General features: G+C 37.2%; 4 protein-coding genes across 8 annotated transcripts; 2 read left to right on the forward strand and 2 right to left on the reverse strand.

The window, feature by feature from the left end:
• Positions 1–1294, forward strand: LOC107040073 (outer dense fiber protein 3-B). The gene is made up of 4 exons (XM_015259999.2): positions 1–52; positions 129–341; positions 637–841; positions 958–1294. The coding sequence occupies exons 1-4, from the start codon at positions 1–3 to the stop codon at positions 1211–1213; spliced, it is 726 nt and encodes a 241-aa protein (XP_015115485.1). The 3' UTR covers positions 1214–1294.
• LOC107040072 (endoplasmic reticulum junction formation protein lunapark-B) lies at positions 619–7413 on the reverse strand. 2 transcript variants are annotated; one of them, XM_015259998.2, is made up of 8 exons: positions 7129–7413; positions 6451–6492; positions 6189–6376; positions 5433–5619; positions 5342–5353; positions 4976–5120; positions 4083–4244; positions 619–3495 (listed from the first exon to the last, which is right to left on the reverse strand). In XM_015259998.2, exons 1-8 carry the CDS (start codon positions 7153–7155, stop codon positions 3146–3148), a joined length of 1113 nt encoding a protein of 370 aa, XP_015115484.1. In that variant the 5' UTR covers positions 7156–7413; the 3' UTR covers positions 619–3145. The 2 variants fall into 2 exon arrangements, with proteins under 2 accessions (XP_015115484.1, XP_015115483.1); XM_015259997.2 differs by having other exon boundaries at positions 4871–5120.
• A 1191-nt stretch (positions 7414–8604) lies between these two features.
• On the reverse strand, positions 8605–10789 carry LOC107040010 (probable malate dehydrogenase, mitochondrial). The gene is made up of 3 exons (XM_015259898.1): positions 10616–10789; positions 9533–9919; positions 8605–9094 (listed from the first exon to the last, which is right to left on the reverse strand). The coding sequence occupies exons 1-3, from the start codon at positions 10787–10789 to the stop codon at positions 8711–8713; spliced, it is 945 nt and encodes a 314-aa protein (XP_015115384.1). The 3' UTR covers positions 8605–8710.
• Positions 10790–11304: 515 nt separating this feature from the next.
• Positions 11305–20489, forward strand: LOC107040081. Of its 4 annotated transcripts, none has more exons than XM_015260014.2 (8): positions 13934–14020; positions 16003–16428; positions 17126–17348; positions 17485–17621; positions 18019–18240; positions 18328–18507; positions 18975–19103; positions 19417–20489. In XM_015260014.2, exons 2-8 carry the CDS (start codon positions 16300–16302, stop codon positions 19618–19620), a joined length of 1224 nt encoding a protein of 407 aa, XP_015115500.1. In that variant the 5' UTR covers positions 13934–14020; positions 16003–16299; the 3' UTR covers positions 19621–20489. The 4 variants fall into 4 exon arrangements, with proteins under 4 accessions (XP_015115502.1, XP_015115500.1, XP_015115498.1 ...); XM_015260012.1 differs by having other exon boundaries at positions 13935–14124; XM_015260016.1 differs by lacking the exons at positions 13934–14020; positions 16003–16428; positions 17126–17348 and adding exons at positions 11305–11672; positions 12419–12600.
• Positions 20490–21151: the final 662 nt, after the last annotated feature.

Raw genomic sequence — 21151 nt, forward strand, 5'->3', positions numbered from 1 at the left:
ATGGCATCCCGACCCGCGCCGAACAGGCCAAAATTGAGTTGTTGGTTCAGAGGTAATCGGAGGTGATAGTTACCCCGATGCTATCAACAGAAAAAATTACTCATAAACTTGTTTGCCATCGGAAAAAGGTCCGGGCCCTGTGTATGGACTCCCCACGCTCGTCGGCTACGAGAAACACGACCCATCGAGGTACAGAAACCCAGCGTACACATTGCGGAAGCGGTTGACGGGTTTCGAGAGGACAGTGGGCCCAGGACCCACTTACGATGTGACGAAAATGACGAGGAGAGGTCTGGAGAGGCCCCCGGCATTCTCTATTGCAGGACGACAGGCCTTGAAAGGTTCAGGAAGTGATGAAATTCGAAATGCGCTTGGATGAAAAATTTCAGATATAATTTGCAACGAGATTTTCTCGTTACGGGTTGAAATGAAATAAATAAAAATATAGTATAAATTATATAATATCATTTATATTATTAAGTACATAATATAAATTATTATATACAATTTATATAATAATTGATAATGTAAATTAATTTATCAACTAATTTTCTTTATTATTAGTTTATATTATATAATTTATACAATATAATATAGTATAATTTCGTGATTGGGCTATTAAATACAAATTTTCAGGATATGATTTGGGGCCTGGGCCTTGCGGATATCGTCCGGAGAGCTGTCCCCCCATGAATCATGCTCCTCGGCCTCCAGCCTATTCCCTAAAAGGGAGAATAACCGATAAATTGAGATCCGACATTCCTGCGCCTAATGCGTACATGGTCCCTTCGTGTTTGGGTCCTAATATACCGGATAAAAGAGCCTATGGAGCGTTCACTATGTATTTATGTTCACTATTTATTTATTTATCATTAATTACAAGTAAAAAACTTATCGAATTCGCGAAAAAATTCTGTTGAAGAATTTCGCAGTTTTTCTTTCGTGCAATGTTTTCAGAACTGGCCTGCACGATCTGAGAAAAAGAACCCTGGGACCTGGTCCCGCAGCGTACGCCTTCAACACAGACGTCGTGAAGCGAAAATACCCCGCATTCTCCCTCAAATCGCGGACGAAAACTTTCGGTCATGCCGTTGGTCCAGGCCCTGCGCATTACCCGACTTACAACACGAGAAGAAATCCCCCGAAATTCTCATTCGGTGTGAAGCACAGTGAATGCGCACCCCCTGCAATCACACCCATGGATGATGAGTAGTTTATCCATTCATTTTCATTTTTAAGGAAATATACGGAATATGACGGAAAAGCAGAAAATCGTAGCATTATTCTTATTGCATTGTATTTTTTTAAACAAGTGTTTTAAAAAAATGAAAAATTTAATTTGAATGACGCAATTTAATTGACAAATTTGACGATTAAATCTGGTTGAATCTATCATATGGTCTGTGCGAAACTGTAAAAGATACTTGGCTATCCTTAACTGCGAATTGCAAAGGAAAATGTGATGGGAAGAAGAACCGGGCGAAATAATTATTCTCTGAAGATAAAAACCGCAATTTCTCAAGCCTGAAAATCCTAAAAAAATTATAACTTCGTGAACTTCACAACGGAATTTTCAGTCATTAAAAACTCCCAATAATTTTTACTAAAAACTATATTTCATATTTCTGGATCACTCATTATCGGTACAAATAGAAAAGAGAAAGATGACAATTACATGACTAATATAAATTACGAATAACTCTACTAGGATAATGAACCGTAGTAAAACCCGCCGCTCACACTGGCATTTACAATTTACGCAATGATTCATCAGCCAAAAATCAAACAATCGAGGATCTGCCCCCGAAAATAGCGGGGACGAATGACTACGTGACTCCCCAATTCCCCCGTACCTCATTAACTCTTTGTACATGAAATTCATTGACTTCGACAATCCTCACGTGACACATTAAATATTCCAACGTCAACATTTCTACATTATAAATAATTCATAAACTCCATCATTTGAAAAACTGCAAAATCGATGTTCAATAATTTATGTACAGTGCATGGAGATGAGTTTAACGACTATCGTTGAGATTGAGGGGTTTGAGTAAGGGGTAGAGGTCAATCACGAACAATTGATCGTTATGAGCGCACCATTAATATTGACAAGATGGAAACAGTCTCAATAGTAATTCTGTTGTCAAACTAAACAAAACGGTGAACCCTTGAAATCACATTTGTTGCAGGGGGTTGTCTTCTTATTTTTTATACTCAAAAAATGAGAAAAAATCAAGTTCAATTTTTTCCAATAATGACATGTGGATGTGCAGGCATAAAATCATTAAAATGGGCCCCTTACCAGGATTTTTAATGGACTGACTTCAATTTTGGTTTCCAAACATAATATATTGACGAAAAAAACGTGTTTTCTTTCTAAATTCCAATTTTTTGATTTTTTATATTGTTTTTTATCAGTTGTAAGGCAGTTTGTAAAATGAATGATCAAAAAAATTAAAAACAAGTTTTAGTTTATTGATGAAAAAATTGAAAAATCGAAGAATTGGAGTTTAAAAAAAAATGAATGCATTAAAAATCCTGACGAGGGAACTATTTTGAATATTTTACGCCTGTACAGCCACATGTCGTCAACGAAAAACATTAAAACTCGATTTTTCCTCATTTTTTGAGCATAAAAAATGCGATAAAATCATCAGCATCCCCTGGAGCTCTAAAATTCCAAGGATTCTACAAAGATTGATCACAGCTCATAAAATTAAACCCTCAAAACAATCCAAATAACATTAAACAGTAACTTTGAGTCTTAATGATTAGCATTTGTGTACAATTACTGCGATGAACGTGTGATTATTGTGACGAGAGATTATCAGAAATGCCACTCGTTTAATTATCTCATTTCCGTGGCGTTAGTCGAGTGAACACGAAGTGGAATGGATTTTCTCGTGACGCGGTGAATAAGTTAAATAAAATAATTCAATCCACCCAATCCAATATTTCCGGTAATTTCGATTTCTCGTTGAGAATATCTGTCGATATTCTCCCCTGAAATCACGTGACGATTCCACACTTTCCACTTCACAAATGACGAGTTGATTGACTTAATAATTACGCAAAGCCACTTGTGGTAATTCCTGATTGTTCCTCGTTTCCTCGAGGGTTACTCCTCTCCAGTCGTTTTGAATTATTCCTTCGTCGAGTCGTCCACCTCCATCTGCTCACTCTGCACCTCCTCGACTGATTTTTCCTCCTTCTCCTCCTCTGCCTCAGCAGTCACCTCTTCTACTTTAGATTCATCACTTTGTTGAGAGAATGCATCCGCCACTTTGTCGTCCGGAATCTCGGGGGTCTCGGGCTTCTCCACCACCTCAATGTCTGAATCTGTTCCTGAGGACGAGGAGGCCTCGATGTCGCTCGGTTTCTGGCTGCTCAGGGGAGACGAGAATGGTGATGCAGCTTCAGTCTCCAGTTTTGGGGCTGAGGGCTTCTGCTTTCGAGCTGGGTTCCAGTAGTTGCAGTAGCAGCACCTGAATCCTGAGGAAATTTGAAGGTTCAGAAAACAAGTGAAGAGACTTCTCATACTCTTCGAGAGGGAACTATTTTTGGCAAGGTTACTTTATTAGTTTGTTGTTAATTTTGGATTTAAAGGGGTATGAACGTAACTTTTGAAGAGTAAAATCGGAAATGAATATTTAACGAAAGTTAATATTGATTATGATTGATAATAATTAATCTAGAAGTGTAAGACAGGGATAGCCATATCCATAAATCAGAATTACTATTAAATTTTGAAGGAGTCAATGCGTTAAATTTTTAATTATTCAAGTAATCATCAATTTAAATACTCAAATTCCGGATTATTTTATTAATTGATAATTCCTTTAATAAAATGAGTATTATTTAATTGATAAAAAATTTACAACTCCATATTATCAATTATTTAATTAATCATCAATCGGAAATTTAGATTTCAATTATAAGAATATTATAATCTAGAAGAAATCTTTAAAAATCAGGCAAAATAAATTAAAATTTATCAGAATTCATAAAATTAATAAAAAATATAGCATTAAAATTATTTTAAATTAAAACTAAAGTCAATGAAGACAACTTGTGCTTACCAAAATACTCGAATTCCTCCTTGAGTGCCATGCCATTGTGCGAGTCGCACTGATGACAGATCAAAGCATAACGATTGGAGGGCCCATCGCCGACTAGATACTCCACCAGACGATCCAAGTAGCTTCTCTGCTGAGGGAGAATAGGACGTGGCAGGGGGGAACCTGCGTGGGCCAGAATAAAACCATGAAACCCCATCGAAGACGAGTAAAACAAAAAATCATGCAAAAACAGTAGCTCAAAGATGAAAATGAGGCAAATCAATTGCTCTTTCATGAATTTTTCTAGAATTTTTTCAAAGCTCTAATTTTTCGTTTTTTACAAAAAACTTCCGCACGGAATTTTCATGATCACTAAATGCTTTTAGAGTCTTTTTTTTCTGTAATTCGTCAAATTAACGCATTTATTTGCTAAAACGACTCAAGTCGATTTACTTTTTTGCCGAGTTTTCGAGGAATATCTCCGAATCTAAGGGAGATAGCGAAATTTCCATGATGACCTTTTTTGTAGAGGGGATTGAGATCTACAAAAAAGGTCATAACAAAAGTTCTGCTATCTCCCTTAGATTCCGAGATATTCATTGAAAACTGACCAGCAGTCAAAATCGACTTGAATAGTTTTACCCTGCGCTGCTGAATTCCACCCATTAAAGTCCCTGAGGTTGGCAGCAGCCGGGGCAGTGGCATTTCTGAGGAATGTAAGATGCATAATGCAGATTGATTCGCCTCATTTCACGACTCCACACTGCATTGATTAGTGAAACAATAATAAAAGCAGCTATGTTACTGACGAGGGCCCATTATCGCCGGGTTTTGTGGTCTACTCGGTAGAGAGGAGACAGGCGGGGTACCGGAAGGCGCCACTCCAACTGGAACAGTACCAGAAAAGCCCCTACCTACTGAGGAATTATCTTGAGGACTTGACAACGTTAGGGCACGTCTTCTGAGCTCACCACCACCTGGCAGGGGTGGAACTACTGCCTGAGGGGTGCTAGGGCGTCTCGGTGTCGACACGGGACTCGTGATTACCTTCGAAGCAAGCTAAAATATTTTTTAAACTTATTCATTCGATTCTATTTCAATGGCGAAGCGGTAAATGTATTTTTAATTCATTTGGTTTTTTCATCTCAATGCTGAATTAATTAAGCTGACTAAAGGATAAATGAAGGGGAACGTTTAATGGTATTTTCAATTACAAATTCATGAGACTGGAATTTTTTTGGATTTTTAGTCACTAAGGGTTTCGATAAAACGAGACAAACCTGAGGTGTGAGCTGAAAAATAAAGATTTTTTTCGTTAGTTGGTGCATTTGAAATTTATAGATGGAAAAGCCTGAGTGGAAGGAATATTACTGGTGTCATTCTCAGCTGATCAGGAGCAAATTTCAGGAGGATCTCCTTCGCTTTTTTGTACGTTTCTGTCTCTGTCACGTCTTCCAGAATTTTCTTCTTCTGCTCCTGCATTGTTGACAGTTTTTCTTGATTTCTCGATATCTTTCGTTTGTAGTACCATGTTACCAGTTTCTTGGTGAAGACAATGCTGCAGAGAAATCAAGATGGATTAATTGGGTCGTTTTTTAGAGGATGAGTTGAGTAGCTAATTAAAATTCAATTTTGCATAATTTTTTTTTAGAAAAAATAGCAGAGTTTAAGGGATAATTGATTTTTTGTATAAAAAAAAGAGAATTACAGCAAAAATATGTGAAATTTAGTGAAGGAATGGAGATAAATTAATTAATTCACTAAATTTCCAGTTGATTCACTTTCGAACTTCAATTTCCTATAAATTTTTTGTAGAAAAATCCCAGAATTTAGAACGATTAATTAAATTTTTATAAAAAAATGAAAATGACGAAAAAATCATCTGTCAAATTAAATGTTAAATTTAATGGTGTCAACTCACGGCAATAGAAAAACACTAAGAAGGAATTGAAATAGATCAATTAATTAATTGAATTATTGGAAGAATGGATCGATAAACTAGTCAACTTTCAATTTTACATAATTTTTTTAATGAAAATCGCAGAATTTCGAATGAATAATGAAATTTTTCTGAAAAAATGAGAATGACGAAAAAATCATCTGTCAAAATAAATGTTTTCAACTCACAGCAGTGGGAAAATGAGTAGTGGAATGATGTAGAACAGTTGATCGTACAATGCTGCAGGGAAGAAGTAAAAGTAGAAGAGAACAGCTGTCACAACATAAAGTATAACACTGTAAATTATCAGAGTCCCCACGATTTTCTTGTGTCTCTGCTCAGTCGTCTGTCCATACTGCTGAATCTCCTTGATTTTCTGAAGAAAAACCCCCCAAAATCGTTCAAATAAAAGTTTTTCGATCCTATGAAAGAGAAATCGAAAAATATTACCGAGTCCAGGTCCTCCAGAATTTCAATCGTCGTTTTCTTTTTCTGAAAGAAGAGCCATGATTACGCCACCATATGGTGCCCAAATTTCTGAATAAAATAATTTCAAATAATCGAATTGTCCCCGAAATCCTCAAATATAGCCTTTGACCCTAGCAAGAGTTTTCACTCCAACGACTAAATTAAATGACCAGGGGTCAGTTTGCTGTGTCATTGGATGATAATTTTGGATTCAAACCACAATAATGTCATCGAATATATTAACACGATGACTCAACCTCCGATTAATCGATTTTTAAGAATCACTTGATTAACAATTCACGATAAATCATTTACAAACCTATCTAAAACCCCCAAAAATAGACGAAATGGCAAAAATCTCTCCTCTAATCCCAAAAAATCATCCCAATATTTTCAAAAAAATCCCGCCTAAAAAACCGAGCACATTTCGCTCTCAAAACCGTTAAAAATCCGAACTTTCCCTCCACTTCGACGAATGAAACCCCAAAAAATCGGTTTAAAATCTCAAAATGCCCTTGAAACAGTGAAAATTCCCCTGAATTCCTTCGGAGGAAAAAAAAACGAGAGTTAACCTCAAAATATAGTGGAGCCGGCAGAGATTTCGATACTCCCTTGCCTTGCCGACAAAAAAACACTTAAAAAATGAGAAAAAAAACTCACCCGAAATCTGGATATCAAGATGCCCATGTCGAGGCAGTGATTTAACCACCGAAATGCGTGAAACAAGTCTCTCTCCCTCGAATTGTTATTCCCAATGTCAGGGTAGACTTGGCCGAGACGTTACCCAGAATATGAAAATAGCCCAGAGATCAGTTGAACGTGAAGTGCGCCTGCACGAAGCCAATGTGAAACGTTGTTTATAACGATAGTGTGCCTGTGATCACTTGTGGCACACGTCTGCTTCCAAATTTAAATTCACAATGATGCGGATTCTCTTTCTCTGTCTCCCCCCTCTCTCTCACTCGCTCCCTCCTCTCTCCGCCACTCGCTCACTCTCACTCACTCACTCCCTTTTTCTCTCTCTCTCATTCTCTTCAATACGGTATATCCATAATAGGTATAGGTATATCCGCCTGTTCAGGCAGTTTCGGTGCTGTTGTGCAGGAACATTGAGCGAAAAATGTAGCGGTTTTTTTTATTTGCCATGAGTCAGTGACTGGACGATTAGACGAAGTCTATTCATTCATTACCGATGGATTCAATGGCATTTCAAGTTGAATGTCGAATTGGAATGACGGGCGGGAGAGGGAGATTGATGTGGAGAATGTGAAGATGCTCTCGCTTACTTTGGAAGAGATATTGTTCCCGGGAATGTGGGGCGGAGAGAGGAGAGTAGGTGATACTAGATTTTTCGGTTATTTACCTCCATTCGCACGTTTTTTATTTATTTATTATTATTCGCACGTTTGACACCTCAATTGAGGGGTTTTCAAATGGAAACCGTCGTTTCTCGTTTGCTATTGGCGCGCTAGAGGTCGGAGAATCAGCTAAGATCCAGATATCGCGTTATCTGGATCTGGAGGATTAGATGAATCCTTGAAAGGAGGAATCGAACCGTGAATCTTGGAGTTACTGGAGCCTAGAGGCATTTTACTGTAATAGAAAGGCGAGTTCTTTGATTGAATAAATGGGGCAGTTTATTTAGTTTGACGATAACTAATTTCATATTTGCGTCAGGAGTAAAGAATTAGTGTTGGAGGGGCGGCTAGGATCCAGATATCGCGGAATCTGGATCTGGAGGATTAGATGAATCCTTGAAAGGAGGAATCGAACCGTGAATCTTGGAGTGATTGGAGTCTAGAGGCATTTTATTGTAATGAGACAGCGAGCTTTTTAATTGAATAAATGGAGCGGTTTATTTAATTTGACAGGAATCAGCTGTTCAGTCCGAAAAATAATAAAAGACATAGACATCCTTCATTCCATTCTTTAATTCACACTTCTAAAAGAGGGGAAGGGGATATTTATTCATTTAAAGTATTCTATAACAAATTTCATAGTTGCGTCAGGAGAAAAGAATTAGTGTCGGAGGCGCGGCTAGGATCCAGATATCGCATTATCTGGATCTGGAGGATTAGATGACTCCTTACAAGGAGGAATCGAGCCGTAAATATTGCGGTTTCGTTTTCTCTCTTTATTCCGGTAAATCCATAATAGGTAAAGAGGCATCCGCCTGTTTAGGCAGCTTCAAAAATTCAACGGAATAATTGACATTTCAAACAATTAATGTCCACATCGAGCTTCATATCTTCTCACAAATTTTCAAATCCTCTGGATCTTCAATAGGTGCACAAGCCATGGCAGATAACTCAGTGATAACCGGAATGGCCCGCTGAATGAGGTTCACAGCAACTGGAGATACCTTTGGCAGGCCATAATTACACTTGATCCCAGTGGTCCCCACTTCAACTTCATTTGCGAAGTACCGACAGAAGGGAATGATGTTGGATCGTACGTAAGCGCTGCACCGGACGTTGGGCTCTCCAGTGAGAGCCCGTGCGAGAGTTGATATGAATCTGGCGGCAGCTGCGCCGGAAGACATCGCTGGGCCTTTGAAATCGTCAGTACAGTCCTCCAAATCCCTGTCGCAGGCTCTCAATTGATTCACCAGTAATTTCTCGTGCTCCTGAATAACCCAATTCGTTGAATTCAATATTGTGCCGGCGCCAACATTGCCCCGACATTGCGCCAACACTCCGCCGACATTGGCCCAACGTTAATTTTTTTTACTTTTCCCAGAATATTAGCTTTGAAATAATTTTTTTCAACAACAGATGATGCAATCAATCTCATGATCGGACTCGGTCAAGATGGCATTGGGAAGGATATTTTAAACCACAATTAGATTCATCGAAATAATTATTTTTTCACACACACATACATATTACGATTCCTGAGGTCAAATTAGTTATTCTCACGCAAAAAATTGGAAATTTTGGATTTGAAGAATTTAATGATTTCATTTGGAGACAAAAAAATCGTTATTTGTCCCGGATTAGAGTTACGAAAATCTTTTAGTGGCATTAACTGGGCCGTTGACAGTACGAATCAATGGAAGACTCACTTGGCTGATGTAATTCAAGGGCTTGGCTATCGTTAGCAGTGGAACAAGAGTGCTGGGATCAGCCCCACCGACGACAGGAATCGACAGAAACGAGGGATTCAAGTGGAAGAGATTCGCAGCCATCGACTCGATTCTCATGGCATCTAGAGCCACTGATCCCAGGATCTTATTCGGGTCCCAGCACTTTCTCTTGTTGAAAATTTCGGATACGAGGGGTACAGTCGCGGTGACTGGACGTGCGAAAACGGCCAAAAGTGCTGAGGGATTTATCTTCGATATTTCACTCGCCATTTCTCTTACGTAAGTCGAGGACATCATTAACTGAAGTTTCGGCTCTGTGCTGAGGATCCTACCGTCGGCGTTGTCCATCAGAGCTATTATATCCACCTGAATGCAATTTTTTAAATTGTGGATCAAGTTATTTGACTGGGAAGGAGGCACGCACGAATAAATTTCGAAGAAAAGTGTGGGGATTCCATAGAAAATTTCATTGGATTTCTGTTGAAGAATTCCGCAGATTTAATTCGCGTTTTTTTATTTTATTTGAAAAATGTAAAGTATAAAAAATAGAGAGTCTAATAAGAACGTTGACAATTTTAATTTAAAAAACTTGGAACTTTGAATTTAATTTGAAAAATTTCGTAAAATTTTATAGAAAATATCAACAGAATAGATTTTTTTCTATAAAACATTCTCTAGTAGATATTTCTATTGAAAAAAAATACAGAGATAAACTCTATTCAATTAAATTAGATTCTACTCTATGAAATCAAATTCTATTAATTTTTTATGTAGACAATTTTCCATTGAACATTTCTATTAAAAAATTCTGCAGTTTTATTGTGTTTTTTTACTTGAAATAATGTAAAATTTAAAAAATTGAAAATCCAATAAAAAATATTTTACAGAAAATATCAATAGAATAGATTTTTTTCTATTGAACATTTTCAGTTAAATATTTCTACTGAAAAAAACGCATAGAAATAAAACCGATAAAAATTTCAACAAAAATCCAGTAGAATTCGTTAGATTTCCGCATCAATTTTTTTCTCTCCTTGTTCCCTCAAAACTTCTATTTCTTACATTGGAAAGTGCATCTCTCAATGAAGACTTCCGGTAATACTTGATCTTGGGTTTTGTGTCGATGTGTCCGGCATCGAAAACCGCCCCAGACAGAGAATTAGAAACATCCACGATATTAATCGCCCGCAGGATCTTCGATTGCTTGAGGAGAGCCGCCGTGAAAATCGGAGTCATCCCGCCACCCAAAATTCCGACTGACAATTTTTTCGCACTCTCTTCGGGACATGCTCCCTCCGTCTTATCTTCCACCGGGATTTCGTCATCCTTAACTCCATTGGAATACCATTTTTTCGGAATTGAGAAGCGATGGGGCTCGCAATGTACACGAAATTTACGGAAAACGTTCATTTTCACTTCACAATGGCTTTTTATTCGTCGATCAACTGCCTGAATTTGTCAGGAACATCAGGAAATTCGTATTTTGACATGAGTTTGGGATGAAATCATTGAAATGCAACATCTCTTCAGTAATTTCGGGTTGAATTGGCGAAGGAAGAGACCAGGAATTTCACTCAATTATTATTATTTGTATTATTGGTTATTATTAATGGTTATTTTGTCCTGTCACTAAAAAATGTTCATAAATGCCAAGTCGCGCCTGTCTTTTCGAATTTAAAATCCACTCGGTGGATAATGAAGACATTTGATTTATCACCTGGTAAACAGATGTTGCAATCATCTGACTCAGGTCATTGCCAAGTGACCACACACTGTCATTTAATAATTCCGGAACGAAACAATATCATTAATTTTTAGACTTTAAAATTGCATTCCGGGGTCGATCGTCCCCAAAAATTGTGATTATTCCTTCGGAACGTTCCATTTTATGAGTACATTAGCGTAAATTATTGGAGTTGGGTTCGAAGTGAGGTTAAACAGTGCCGTGTTCGTGAAGTGACAGTCTAGTAGTGTGAAAATATGTGTTCAACGAATTTTGAGGTAATATGGAGAATAAAAATAACAAGGAGACGATAAATCTTCTTGATCTGCTCTCGGAGAGCGACAGCGAGCTCTCTGATCTGGTACTGACAGTTCCAAAAAAACGAAAAGTCAAGAGGTGAGAGCTCCCATTACCGTCAATGTTCAAGTTAAAGTAGTATAAACATGACTTAAATATTAAAGATGAAAATCTGAAGTCAGTTCTGAACGAATGTTTATGGGAATATAAATATTCTGGGTGAGTTCGGGGTCAATTGACAGTCCAGTATTGTTGATAATAATTATTTCAGAAGTTGTTTCCGAAGAAAATTATTTTTTCGAGGTTAGAGAGAACATTTCGATGTAGAAATAATTCTAAACAATTAGATTATTAAATTAAATTGAAGAATAAATAAAAATGTAATGCCTAATATGAAGAAAATCATCGTCAGTGTCAAACTTTCGTGATGGATTAATTTTTTTTCGGATATTTTAATTATATTTTTTCTATAATTCGTCGAATTAACGAACCAAGTAGATAGTTAATACTTTTTTATCATTTTAGATTGATATTTCCTGAAGTAAATAATTAAAGTGAACAATTAAATAAATTAGATTACCTCAAATACGAGTGACAGAAATAGGGACACTTTGTCATTGAATTTTAAATGTTTATAATTGTGCGATTACGATTTTTTTTCTGACTGAAAGAGTAAAGAAAAATAATTCCCTTTGCACTGAAACGATTTGTTTAATCTTCTCCAGCAAATTTTCAATTTGATCTATCCAAAATGGCTTCAATGTCATCCAAAAGTTCCATAGAAACATCTTCACATATTTTTTATTCTAATTTCTACTCCTCTGCGTTTTTATCACGACTTATAGAAGACAGAGAGCAGGAGTCAGGGGTAAAACTAAAGATTCCTGCAGCTGTAATAGATCGAAAACGAGGATAATAACGTTATGGATTGCTGCCGTGGTAATCACCATGTGGCTGATTACATTATCTTGGTTTGCGGCTGTTCTCTATCGGGAAATCGGGAGAATCGACGTTTCCATAAAATCGGGTAAGTCCCCTGGCCATTTCCTCATTTTTCTTAATCAAACAAATTTGGAAGATTCTGTTCAAATAGAATAATCACCATCCGATTTATTCACCGAGCTTATTCGCTTGAAATTGAAGTATTCCCGCCTTTTTCCGGATCAATGTCAAGGGAGGCGCGCGGCTTCCACCCCTATTGTCACCCCATCTCTTATTCCCTGTCCCTGTCCTACATTTCAACCTCAACGAGACACTTCTGAATCATAAGTCCATCGATTAAATACTGAATAACATTATTTCGTCATTCACTCCGTGTCTCCAAATTGGTGACCCAATTTTCACACTTCAATTCAACCATCCGCCCCATTATTGTCACGTTATACCCCTGAATTAGAGTGGAAATGTCGATATCTGATGGTGGTTTCTATCAGTAATTATCATCTCTCGTGGATTTTCCGAAAATTGATGTGTTCTGGCCATTAATATCAAATTTGGGAAATATTTTACGACTTTATGTGAATATTTCATCGATCTTCAACACAAGTTTACGTATAAAATGTAAAATTTCTTCTTTTGAAAATATTTTTTTTATATTTCGTCAAGGGGAGACTGCACTGATGAGTTTACTACTTTATTTTAATGTCAAAAGTAAATAATAATAATAATAATAACTTTATTTTAATGTAAAAAAAAAATTGAAAAAATGAGGTTTTGATTTTTTGTTAAAAAAATCAAATATTGTTTGTTTTTTCATTTTTTCCTTAAAAATTGCCTGAAATAAAAAATTAGAAAAATTATTAAAATTCAGAATGTAATGACAACAATGACGAAAAAAATCTGAAAAAATTCCTACTTCAATGATTCATTACGTACTTCAATGTAAACAATTTGAAAAAATTTTCACCTTCAGTAATTTCGAGAAAAAAAGATTCAAACCCCAAAAAATTTTAAAAATCCTCATTTCCTGACATTTATGCATAAATTCTGTATTCGTAAAAATAAAAAAAAATCAATCTAATGTTTTCTTATTTTTGACTCTAAAACTGAAGTATTAAACTCATTTCCCCTCAAAATATTTTTACCCCGTCACAGCCGCCGTAATTACGTACCACATAAGAAGTAAATCATAACAACAACCTAATGATCAAACAGCACATATCGAAACTGAAATCGAATCATTGTATTCCCTCACTGCGCTCCCCCTCCAACTGAAATAAAATCAGCAGAATGGTTCTCCCCTCTTCATCAAATTCCCTCCTAACTCAACAATAATCTATCCATTCGTAAAGAGCACTGATAAAGTTCACGGAGAACCTTTTCTCGCCCACCTTTTAGTCGATATCAGGCGGTCGAGCCAAGTACAACAGTCGGCGCGCCACCCAGTAACGCTCGGTAACGTTTGTGAGTCGCGTGGAGGCGACTGTGACGTTCACAAACTCCAGAAAGTAAACGCTCGTGATTCGAATGATAGCCGAATCTCTCCCCCAATTTCAAACGCGAAAACGACGTTTTATCGGCGGTTTTTTCCACTGATGATCTCGTGACAACAGTGAGTAAGCACTCCTTGAAATCCAGTTTCTGCAGTAAAATTTGCACAGGGGAATTGTTGAGAAGTAGAAGTCGAGGTACACGGATCGATATGACATGTAGTGGAACGTAAAAACTTATATGAGTGTCACAACAACCGGTGTATCTGCTGGGGCCTTGATAATTTATCAGACGAGTGTCACAAGTCGTAATAAAACGTGATGAGTCAGGCTGTCAATGAAATTTGTTAATTAATCGTGATGCTGTGGAAGGAGACGAATCGACTTGTCTTCAGGCTTCAATATCTCCGAATCCGAGCGAGATACGAAAATTTTTGAGTAGATATTTTTTGCGGAGGAAAATGAGATCTACAAAAAATGTTTTCATGAAAATTTCGCTATCTCCGTTGGATCTCGAGATACAGAAGAAGAACTGTCCACTTGATGGAATAATTTTTTGTGGTATCTTGGGGCAGGACAGGTAGTCTTACACATCTATTACATTTTGAATGGATATACTAAGGATGTGGCCTTGATAATTCATCAGACGAGTGTCACAAGTCGTAATAAAACGTGATGAGTCAGGCTGTCAATGAAATTTGTTAATTAATCGTGATGCTGTGGAAGGAGACGAATCGACTTGTCTTCAGGCTTCAATATCTCCGAATCCGAGCGAGATACGAAAATTTTTGAGTAGATATTTTTTGCGGAGGAAAATGAGATCTACAAAAAATGTTTTCATGAAAATTTCGCTATCTCCGTTGGATCTCGAGATACAGAAGAAGAACTGTCCACTTGATGGAATAATTTTTTATGGTATCTTGGGGCAGGACAGGTAGTCTTACACATCTATTAGATTTTGAATGAATATACTAAGGATGTGGCCTTGATAATTCATCAGACGAGTGTCACAAGTCGTAATAAAACGTGATGAGTCAGGCTGTCAATGAAATTTGTTAATTAATCGTGATGCTGTGGAAGGAGACGAATCGACTTGTCTTCAGGCTTCAATATCTCCGAATCCGAGCGAGATACGAAAATTTTTGAGTAGATATTTTTTGCGGAGGAAAATGAGATCTACAAAAAATGTTTTCACGAAAATTTCGCTATCTCCGTTGGATCTCGAGATACAGAAGAAGAACTGTCCACTTGATGGAATAATTTTTTGTGGTATCTTGGGGCAGGACAGGTAGTCTTACACATCTATTAGATTTTGAATGAATATACTAAGGATGTGGCCTTGATCATTCATCAGACGAGTGTCACAAGTCGTAATAAAACGTGATGAGTCAGGCTGTCAATGAAATTTGTTAATTAATCGTGATGCTGTGGAAGGAGACGAATCGACTTGTCTTCAGGCTTCAATATCTCCGAATCCGAGCGAGATACGAAAATTTTTGAGTAGATATTTTTTGCGGAGGAAAATGAGATCTACAAAAAATGTTTTCATGAAAATTTCGCTATCTCCGTTGGATCTCGAGATACAGAAGAAGAACTGTCCACTTGAATAAATTTCCGCCATCTCCCATCAAGACAATTAGTCTTTCCTTCATTTTTCTCAAATTCGCCTGCTCATTCAGTCATACTACCACCAACGTGGGTTCCTGAACGAGGGAGATTATTATTAACCGAAGAATGCCTATTATCTCGGCACTATCTGTTCACAAACGGCATCAGTTATCAGTTGATTCTCTCCCGATACTATCAGTACGATATCTTATCAAAGTCCCCAGGGTCGTTTAACTTCATTCTGGCCACCGTCCGAGCCGCTGATTGTCAGTTGTGTCATTACGAAACGCGTCGTAAATAGTGAAAAAATTGAATGGAAGATTCGGCGGTAATTGACGAGAATCACGAGAGGTTTTCCCCCCATTCAGTCCATTCCTTTTCATTCGATGCAGAAGTGAACCTGTGTGTCGAGTGAGTCTGGCTCTCGATGAGGTGCAAACGGACACACTGAGGACATAAAATGTGAGCTGAAGTGCGTGAATTGAGACTAGTGAATAAGGAATAAATTGTTTGAGTGGAGACATGTGTAAAAAGTGTCGGTGACGTGCGCGACCTTCTGGAGCACTAGGACCTTCAAGAGTTAATGTGTCTCGGGAGAGGGCTGTTGATGATTAATAAAGCTCTGGAGCCGGTGGACACAGACATCCCGACGATCCGAGTCGTTTTAGCCGCTGGTTAAACCCCTGGAGATGGACTCGGTGGCTGTCACAGTGCCACTTCGTCCACCGACGAAGAAGATGAAGAAGAGGAAGGAGCTGGATGCACTCGCACCGTCACACGTGGTCTCGAGGAGAACCTCGGGGAAGAGAAGTTCACAGGTAATTTTTTTTATGTTCAGGGGTTTTCGAGGGGGTTCACGGGACGTCGAGCTTTCGGGGAATATTCCCCATACGGAAAAATATATGTTCTGAAAATTGTACAGGGGAGGTTGGGGTAAAATGGACTTTTGAGTTTTTAAAAAATAATGACGGGTTGACATGTTGGTGAAATTTAATCTTTTTTTTCTCAATACAAACAACAATTCTCCCTCTTTATAATGAGCTTGAACTGATCTTAATTAATAAATTTGTTTCTGACTTATGAATAATTTTAAAAATAATTTTAAAAATTCAATTTTTAAAATTCCGAGCATTTTAATCTATAAATAATGTACAAACACTCAATTTTTCACCTTAAAAATCATTTGTTTGGAATCATAACAAATTTATTAATATTCAGAATTTTACCAGAAATCGATTTCATGCCTAAAAAATAGGGTTTCCGAAAGTTTAAACAATTTCAATTATTTATTTATGAACAACGAATGTTTAAAAAAATAATAAATAAGAATAAATTGGGCAGCTGAAAGTGATATTACGATACCAAAATGAATCATTGAATTCAATTAAAAATCCATCACCACATCAACTTCATCCGAAATCAAATTCCCAATTAATTGCCAAAAATACACCGACTACACTCTGACAAAAGCAATTAGCCCTTGTTAATGATCCCTTCCCCTTGTTTTCCCTCCAGGAACTACTGTCGGACAGTAGTGACGAGCGTTCCGAGTACTGGAACATCTCCATGCGTGGCAATCGCAAGAGCAGAGCTCGGAGAACTCCCCCCTGTCCTGGGCTCCTTCGTGCGTGCAGTGCATTTTTCGGCTGTGCATCAGTCCTAGCAACTGCCAGCCTCCTCTGGCTGTTCATTGATGTGCGTCAACAGCTCACATCGCTCAGAACTGAAGTGGACCAAGGTACATACACCATGGAAGAGACAAATGTCACGATCCAGGAAAATAGCCAGCGAACAGATTGAATACCTCAGGGGCAGCGGAGAATTTCGTTTGAAATTAAAATTCACAGAGTTCCTGTTTTTTTTTTGTGTTGCAGCTATTGCCGGTAGCGAAGCACTCCCTGAAGCCCTCCAAAAGTGCCATTCTGCATCGCAGAAGCTTGAGAAAAATCAGACTGTATTGTTTTCACAGTTGAACGATGTCAAGGGACAAATTGCCGATTTTTCGTTGCAGGTAATTCAAGTTTTGCTTATGAATTAAAATTTTGCCCCACACGGTATCAAACAGTTTAGAAACGACATTTTCAAACTGTCAGAATGTTGATAAACAGAATTAAATCAATCGAAACTCATTCATTCAATTGATTTAAGTCGATTTTGACTATCGCCCAGTTTTTAATAAATATCTCGAAATCTAGGGGAGATATCAAAATCTTTGTCATGACCTTTTTTGTAGAGCGAATTGAGGGCTACAAAAAAGGTCATTACAAAAATTTTGTTATCTCCCTTAGATTCGGAGATATTCCTCGAAAACTTGAGATATTTCCGCAACACTGACCTTGCATCAAATTGAATTGTCGTTCCACACTGGAATTACCGCACTGGTTGACCCACTTGGCCTTTTTTTTCAGTTGTCAGACATTCAGAAGGGGCTACGTCAGGTGCAAGAAAAGCTGAACAGTGCACCGGAGTTGACAAACATACCGACAGAACTCAAGGACGTGAAGAAGAGTGTCGCAACATTTGGAAGTAGCATTCGGGATTTAGGGGCTACGGTTAACGCCCTCAAGGGAACAGATACCAAAATTCAGGAGATACAGACTAGTCTTTTAAAGAATATTACAGATATACAGGTGAATTTATCGTATTTTTCGGGTGATACAGGGATTGAGTGATGATTTAACGCTGGAAATTTGTTTTTTCTTCGGTGAATTCCACAGAATACGTTAGTGAACCTATCGAATATAACACAGAGGCCGGAAATTTCAACCAACGAGACCAGGTTGAAGACGGAGGAGCTCAGTCAGTCAATTGTCAAACTGAAAACAGATTTAGTGAGCATTAATGAGACGCTCACGAGAAATCTCACGTGGGTGTCGAATGATCAGCAGAAGGATCACGTAAGCATTTGTGGATCTTTGGAATGATTATCCAAAATAATTATTCATTGGGTGAACAAAATTATTTCATGAAATAAGTTAATTCTTCAGTATTCTTACCGATTTTCGGAGAATATCTTCGAATCTAAGGGAGATAACGCAATTTTTGTAATGACCTTTTTTGTGGGGCGAATTGAGGGCTACAAAAAAGGTTATTACGAAAATTTTGCTATCGCCCATAGATTTAGAGATATAGACCGTTTTAACGCTGCTGAATTTCGTTTTTCTCGAAAACTTTTTCTATTTAGATATTTTCTGTGGGGAAAATACAGTTTTTCTTCTCTTTCCATTAAAAAAATCAAATGAAAAAACTCAGGAAGTTTGAGGAAGGGAGGAAACAGAATCGTGTGCATGGAGAAATCGGAATCTATTGATTTTTTACCTAAAGTTCAGAAAAATTTCTAAAAAAAATTATTCTTCCCTTTCAGACTCTCTTGGTATCTCTCCAAGATTCCACTCAGAATGCCAGCAGCAAGGTTCTGTCCCTCCAAGGCGAGTGTGCCAAAGCCTCTGAGCAATCAAAAATCATCGAGTCAGTTGAGAAGCTGACCAGCAGTGTAAGTTCAATTGTCTCTTGAAGGTGAACTTCACCCCAGGAAAAAAACATTAATTTTTTGAGGAAAAATATTCTGCACTCCGACCACTTGAAATTAGACATTTGAAAAAATTCCCAATTTTTATATAAATTGTTGAGACATTTTTTTGCATATGATCACTTGTTTAAAAATCCTCAATTATGAAAAATGGGGGAGAAGGCGCATTTTCAAATTTATTCGTTTACCAAATTTTCTATTAACGAAATGAAATGGGTGAAATGAAGAAAAAAAAATTCTGTCAATTAATTAATTGAAAATGACGATTTTTTGACAGTTGACAGAGGTTCAAGCACTGAACGCCGACCTGAGGAGTAAAATAGCACAACTGGAGCTGGGTTACAGTCAACTCAACAATTCCACAAACGATATGTTGAATAAAATAGCAACAATCAACGTTAATGACCCCAACAGCAATAGCGAGCCATCTCAACCGAGTGGCGGCTCCACTCAGGCCACGAATCCTCAATCACCGAATTAGATTTCTCTCCTGTTCATAAATTCTGAGTGATTCAGGAGGAGTCCCCAACTGTAGCTGCAGTGAAGCGTCAACGAAGAGGAATTGATGATTAACGAGGCCACGACGAAGGGAGAGATCGAATTAAAATTCAGTTGGAAAGGTGTTCAGCCAGATCAGTCATGTTCGCTTCCTCGAATACTTTGCTGGTCAATCTGATGATTGAACAGTTGTTCTGAACTCGACGTGACTCATCTGGCTTTACTGCCCGAGTGAATTGTTTTCTGTTTGATGAAGAAACATGCAAGTGAATGTGTGTATTTGTAAATAAATAATGCTTAACGAGGACAGGAGCAAGAATACTTTCGAGGAATAATCAAAGACTCTGCGAACTGGTCATTAGGGGGAGACAACTGTGAATTTTGAAAGTCCAACGAAAAATGAGTGGAAACAATTTTTTTTTCAATGTTTGTTCCCTCTGAAGACACTAACAATTTTAAAAATAGTCCAGTGTCTTCGATTTTTGTGCTGTAGATGTTTTTTTATCTTCGAATCTGAAAAAAAATGTGTGGAATAATAATTACGAATTAATTTCTTCAAATTCGACCTTTAAATAATCGATTCCTGTTTTGTTTAAATGAAAAACGAATTTAGTTAGTTGATTAGCATTAAGTTTGCTATTTTTAAATTTCACCGCGGTCTCCCCTTGAAGTAGTATAAACATAACTTCAATTTTAAAAATTGAAATCCCAAATCATTTTTAATCAAAAGTTGATGTAGTATTATCGATATTAATTAATCTAAAGTGCAAAAATAACACAGAGTCACAAAAAAATTAAATTTTAGAAAAAATATTTTTAAAAATCTGAAAAAAATAAAATTCTATTCGCAATATGAAAATTATTGTCAATAGACTTTTGTAATAAATGAATAATGGGAGCCGATTGTTTAAAAAAAATAGATGAAAGAATTTCTTGGGAAAAATTATCACTGACGAATAATTTATTTTAGCTTTTTGACGTTATTTTTCCTCATTACACTCAACGCCTCGACTGGAGTTTATTCATATTACTTTAACCAATGAAAAGTGATTGCTGATGAGACATTTGAATTATTCCCTCAAAAATATTTCGCCTCATTCTCTCAACGTATAAATCGCCAACGACGCGCACCAATCCAAAAGTATTTATCGTTCTGTAGAATATAAAATAGTTGATTTTTATTTGCTACACAATGGCGTGAAGGAGCAATGAATTACCGAGAAAGAGCGAGTGAAAAATTTGTATGACTGATGAAGCAACAATTAAGACAGTACTTAATTCCTCTCCAGGATCAGTAAAACAGACTTTAGATTCTCATTCATTATAGAATGGTGAAGAGTATTCCCGTGTGATTGCAGTATGAAATCAACAAAGTGCACGTTGAAGGAGTTGTGAGTTAGTGTTTATAGACACGTCAAATGTTTTTTCGATGAAAAAGGGAAATCAAATGCAATACAGAGAAAATAAAGTACAAAATTGGAGAAAAATGGCTTGAATATTGTGCAGTTTATCTT

Source organism: Diachasma alloeum, unplaced genomic scaffold, assembly GCF_001412515.2.
Source record: "Diachasma alloeum isolate Michigan unplaced genomic scaffold, Dall2.0 Dall_scaffold_00315, whole genome shotgun sequence".
NCBI classification, from domain to species: domain Eukaryota; kingdom Metazoa; phylum Arthropoda; class Insecta; order Hymenoptera; family Braconidae; genus Diachasma; species Diachasma alloeum.